At 46.1% G+C, this 5,723-nt stretch overlaps 1 protein-coding gene across 1 annotated transcript; it reads right to left on the bottom strand.

Annotated features, from left to right (window-relative positions):
* Nucleotides 1-4,271: 4,271 nt before the first annotated feature.
* LOC126511465 (60S ribosomal protein L23a-like) lies at nucleotides 4,272-4,791 on the bottom strand. The gene has a single exon (XM_050158619.1). It carries the CDS (start codon nucleotides 4,789-4,791, stop codon nucleotides 4,321-4,323), a length of 471 nt encoding a protein of 156 aa, XP_050014576.1. The 3' UTR covers nucleotides 4,272-4,320.
* Nucleotides 4,792-5,723: the final 932 nt, after the last annotated feature.

Raw genomic sequence — 5,723 nt, 5'->3', positions numbered from 1 at the left:
CTGAGCTTATTTATTCAATACAGACAAATAGGGTTTCCAAAGTCCACTTAATATACAATGTCAACAGAAATATATGTCCCTCTCCTTCTAATAAGTCTTCCAGGATGAAGCATGGTTCACGCTCGGATCGGAATCATCCGTTTTCATGTTCCCTTTCATTTAAAGAGACAGTTATTTTCCAGCCCACTCTGTGCTTCCAGAAGCCTTTGACAGTCTTGCTTTCATTTCTCCTGGACCATGAGGAAAGAGTGGCGCGGAGAATATATGCAATATTGCTCTCATTGAATTGTTTAAGATGTGATGAATAGGTGGTGGCGGATGGAGGCTGAAAACGGAATAACCGTGATTATGAACTGTCTTCCCCAGGATGGGTCTGTGGGTCTAGATACCAGGATGCACTTTATGGAATGTGAATTGTTATTGAACTCCAGCTAAGAAAGCCCAGCTCTCGAGGAGGCCAAAGGATAGGGCAGGGGTGCTTCCGTGAGGGTGGTGACATGTGTGTTCCGTATGCATCACAGCAGGGGGCTCAGGTCCCTCAGGGCCATCACCAGTGATGTCAATGATCTAAACAATCAGATCAAGCTTCTGGGCAGCTTGCTTGCTACAGGACTCCATGCATATGGACATTGGTGAGGTGTCATGACCACGTGCCCCTTAGGCACTTCCCAAAGGGTTTCATGCAAGAGAGCCATGTCAGCCCAGTGCCCTACTCAGTCAGTGAGGCCATTTTTTCCTATAGAAAATAATGACTGGGCCCCCAGAAATGAATTGCATCGTCTTCAGATGAGCATCTCTGCTTTCGGATGCTTCTGGGCTCCATAGGTTCTCAATCACGACATCATACCTTCGATGCTCTGGAAAAGCCTTCATACTCAGATGAGCATTGTTTCAAATGGTACTCAGCCTGCCTGCCTTGCAAGCTGCCAGGGCTCAAGGGCTCGAGTTCGCAGAACCAGCGGCATCTTGCCTCCTTTCATGTAGAAGGCGGCAATCTCTTCGGAGATAATTGCTACGGAATGGGAATGTAGCCAACCTCTCTGTGTTAATCAGTCTTTTTCATTTTTTTTCTTTTAAACAATCCCTCCCTCCTCCCACTCCCTACACCTTCTCCCCCACCCCACTCCCCACTCACTCCTCAGAGAGGGTAAGGCCTCCCATGGGGAGTCACGTGTTGGTAAGTCTGAAGAGAATTAGTTTGATTAACTTTCAGTAACATAGGTAGTAAATCTAAGTGGGTAAAACCTAATAGACACAAGAGTGAGTCTTCAGAAGATGCTTGTTACACCTCCCCTCTCCCTCGCTGGTTTCTTGTTTTTTTTTTTTTTTTTCCCCTGGTTTGGTTAGGGTACCAGGGATGGATCTCAGAGCCTTGCTGCCCCTGGAAGGGCCAGACGGCTGAGCAGCGTCCCCAGCCCTTTGTAGCACTCTTTTTAACATAGGAAGCAGTGAAGGGACAAACCAGTTTCCATGTTTGGGAGGCAGTATCCTATCTTTGCCTTCACCTATGCCTATAGCACATAAGCCTACAGCAAGGTCATGTTCCTACTTCATAGAAAACCAAACCCAAAGAAAACCAAGAGAGCAAGCTGAGCACAGATAGCTGGGAGAAGTACTGAGCCGGGGCGAAGCAGGGTCCCTCAGCTCTCGGACTTGAAAAGGATTTGGGGGGATGCGCTGGCTCTTTGTGTGTGACTGGAGGCTGCTACAGGGCAGGGATGACAGATGACACTGGAAAAGCTAATCCTCAGAAGTATCTCCCGCACGCACCCCTGCGGCTTTATTAACAATATTGAATGACACCATCCCCTCAGAGAAGCTCCGCTTGAGAAAAGATGAACGGCAACAATCCACACCCCATCCCAATGAGCAGGAATTCTGAATGCAGGGAAATCTAAGCTAATAAGATTTGATTGTTTACTACTCCTTGGCACACAACCATCACACACATCTGAAGCCTGGCGTTAGACAATTATCTTATAAAGTGGGCTTTTCCTCCGCTAATGTGCGGCTCAGCTCTGCAGCAGGTGGCTACGGCAGGAAAAATACAGACGAGCCTAGTGTCACTTTGCTTACTGCCTGCCCTGAAGGAGCAAATAAGACTGAGGGGGGTCTGGACAGAGACAGGGCCATTCCTCACTTTCCCCAAAGATGATGTTTCCAGTTTGCTGTAGCCCCCACCCTTGTTAGAGAAGAATGTCACAAACACTGACGCAATCACAGACTGTCACACCCAGCTAGCTGGCAGCACGGAGCACTGTAAGAAGAATCATGGCTTGAGCTACTGGTGGGCCCATGGCAATGTTACCCACGTGGTTTTAATTGGCCAGAGGGAAATGCGCTGCAGAGAACGTGCTCCCACAGAGGGTATTTCTCCCCCCTCTGTTTACAGGAAGAGTTTGAAGGTAACGACACAGCTTTAATATATGCCAAATAAAATAGATGGCCATTTGAAAGGTGGTGAAGGAGAGATGAAGGAGTTGATGCAAGTGGCTTAGAGCACGTGGCTTAGGATGGATTTGCTCCTCTAGGAGCCTCCAGTGTGAAGAAGAACCCAAGATACATGGGTCAGAGAGCACAGGCCAGGCTTGCAGAGATGACGGATGAGGGCAGAGCTAATGGCAGAGCAGAACCAGGTCTCCCGGGGCTTGGGTACATCCTGGATCCTACTGTGATCTCCTTGACCTCAAGGCTGCATCCTTGGTTAAAAGGATGACATAATTACCCAGCTGAGACTGGTGAGTGGTTAAAGAAGGCCGTTCTTGTTTACTGGGGTTCTTAGTTCCCTTACGTCTCCTTAGTCTTGAACTCACATCATTCTCTATTCTGATAAGGCCACCACATTTAGTCATTCGGCCTCCTTAGATTCCTCATGGCTGTGATGGTGCTCGACATTCCCTGGCTTTGAGGAATATTGGTTAGTTACATTGACGGCTACTGGGATTTTTCTGATATTTTTTTTAGGAGTAGACAAACAAGAAGCACAACATAATGAAGTTGGCACAACTAAGCCAAGGGGGTGAGATTAGCCATGTGTAAAAAATATGTGCAAAATTCTCCCTTCCCCAAGCATAAGCATACCAACACCACACATGCATACACACACATGCGTGCACGCACACACACACACACACACATGCACATACACACATATAGAGTGCTCAGTATTGGTCTTGAACGTAACAATCTAATTGCTGGTTGGCAAATAGAGACACAGGGACAAGTGTGCCAGCATGCACACACACACACACACACACACACACACACACAGAGTGCTTAGTGTTGGTCTTGAATGTAACAATCTAATTGCTGGGTGGGTGAATAGAGACACAGGGATAAGCGTACCAGGCTTTCCTTTGGGCCACCAACCAGCTCCCAAATCCTGACACGGAGACTTCTTATTAGTTATGGATGCTGGGCCTAACTTAGGCTCATCTCTGGCTACCTCTTTTAACTTAAATTAACCTGTTTCTCTTTATCTACTTTTTGTCTTGCAGAGGAGGGTTACCTTTTCTTTCTGTAGGCCCTACTTTTCTGCTATCTCTGTCTGGTGGCTGCCAGAGGGCCCTGGGCATGTCCCCCCTCTTTCTCCTCATTCTCTTCTCCCTTCTCCTCTTCCCCCTTTTCTCATTCTCTCTCTCTCTCTCAAGCCTGGATTTCTTCCCCTCCTATTTATTTTCTCTGCCTGCCAGCCCCGCCTATCCTTTCCCTGCATCGCTATTGGCCATTCTGCTTTTTTAATTAGACCAATCAGGTACCTGAGGCAGGCAAGCTGAAACAGCAACACATCTTTACATAATTAAACAAAAAATGCGGCATACATGAATGTAACACAGCTTTACACCATTAACAACCACAGCAGAAACAAATGCAACACACCTTTACACAGTTAAAGTCATACTGGGGGCATGAACAAATGAAACACATCCTTGCCTAGTCAACACAAAATTCCACAGCAGGCAAGTTTTCTTCACCTGCCACCATCTCTACCACCTTCATGACTCTGTGTTACAATAACTTAAAACCTTTCAGGAGATATTAGTCAATTTTTTTTTTAAATCAAAGGACTTTGGAGTTTACACTGACAGGTGTGTGACTTGAATTATTTTAAATGACTCAGATACTACCCTACAGTTCAGGCCACAACTGACCATAATTGTGCTAAGTCTCCAATACTAGCAGGATTTTGGGATTTCCACACTCATAGAAGAAACTCCTGTGAAAAATCACGGAACCTCTATGAGTACACCAAGAATATAGCTTGATTTTTTTTTTTATGGTGAAAAAGTGTATATTTAGAATTAGCCGGCTGGGCTCAGTTTAGATGATTCCGATCTTATTGGCAACATCCAGAGCATCATAATCAGGAGCCAACCGAACATACGCCTTCTTCTCTCCGTCGGGCCTTATGAGGGTGTTGACTTTGGCCACATCAATGTCATAGAGTTTCTTCACAGCCTGTTTGATCTGATGCTTGTTGGCCTTGACGTCCACAATGAACACAAGTGTGTTGTTGTCTTCTATCTTCTTCATTGCTGACTCGGTGGTCAGGGGGAATTTGATGATGGCATAGTGGTCAAGCTTGTTCCTCCTGGGCGCGCTCTTCCAGGGGTATTTAGGCTGCCTTCGTAGCCGCAGGGTCTTGGGCCGCCGAAAGGTGGGCGATGTGCGGATCTTATTCTTTTTGTGGCTGTGGACGCCTTTCAGCACTGCTTTCTTGGCTTTCAAGGCCTTCGCTTTAGCTTGGGCTTTGGGAGGGGCGGGAGCTTCCTTCTTCGCTTTCGGCGCCATCTTGACGAAAAGGGTCTTGATTTTTTTTTTTTTTAAATCATAAGGTGTTTGTAAGATGAAATCCCTGCCATAGGAAAAAAAGAACAGAATTAAATAGAACAGGATTTGCTTAGGTTAAAGAAGAAACGTGTATGGAGAACCTAGTTTTAACTATCTAGACCCGAGGCAGGTCAGAAAGAGTCGTCTGGCTTGAGACCCAGTCATGGCTCTGTAGTAAACTAGCAAATGTGACCAAAGGGAAGTTACTTGACTTCTCTGGACTTCAGTTTTGCAGGTAAAGAATGAATACTGCTTAGCTGTCAGGACTATGGTAGGTTAGCCGGGAGGAGCTTGCGTATGTTAGATGCTCAGCTCCATTCCTGGCATGAAATGAGTTCTTCGATACACGTCAATTCCTACCACACTTACATGTGAGAAAAGGAACACCGCTTGATAGTTCTACGACTCTTCATAGCTTAGAAGGCATTTACTCATTGTTTATGGTGATGAATAGTAACCTAGCCTCTCTGAGTCCAAATAAAAGAAACTGGAATTTAAGTCAGGTGAGGGTGACTTTGGTAGGTAACTACGGAAATGATGCCGCTCAGAACACGTTTCCTGGAGGCCGAGGACCAAGGTCCTAGGACAGCCACGGCTTTGGGCTTTGACTTCACCACCAATAGCATAAGTTCCCAACAGACAGGAGTAATCCTGAGCTCTAGAATATTCAGGCTTCAGTTTCTAAGCCCACCTCTGCTCCCGGGCATCCTCCTGTTTCTGGGCATGCCTCCTGGCTCCACGCTTTTCCAGAGGGAGGTATATCAGTGAGAGGCAGAGGGCATAGCCCTGTGGGCAAGACAGATCCTACCTTTGCATTTTTTTTTTTCACTTTGGCGACATGACTCAGCTACAGACTTTATTTTTTTTTAAATTTAATATTTTATTTTTTTTTA

This window comes from Alexandromys fortis, unplaced genomic scaffold (genome assembly GCF_014885135.2).
Source record: "Alexandromys fortis isolate MF-2015 unplaced genomic scaffold, M_Fortis_MF-2015_v1.1 scaffold_99, whole genome shotgun sequence".
Classification (NCBI taxonomy): Eukaryota; Metazoa; Chordata; class Mammalia; order Rodentia; family Cricetidae; genus Alexandromys; species Alexandromys fortis.
The sequence above is the reverse complement of the archived record's forward strand: the minus strand, read 5'-3'. Positions and strand labels throughout refer to the sequence as shown.

Bases quoted from the DNA above. Each gene is read 5' to 3' on its own strand.
- LOC126511465 (XM_050158619.1), bottom strand. From the start codon at position 4,791: ATGGCGCCGAAAGCGAAGAAGGAAGCTCCCGCCCCTCCCAAAGCCCAA.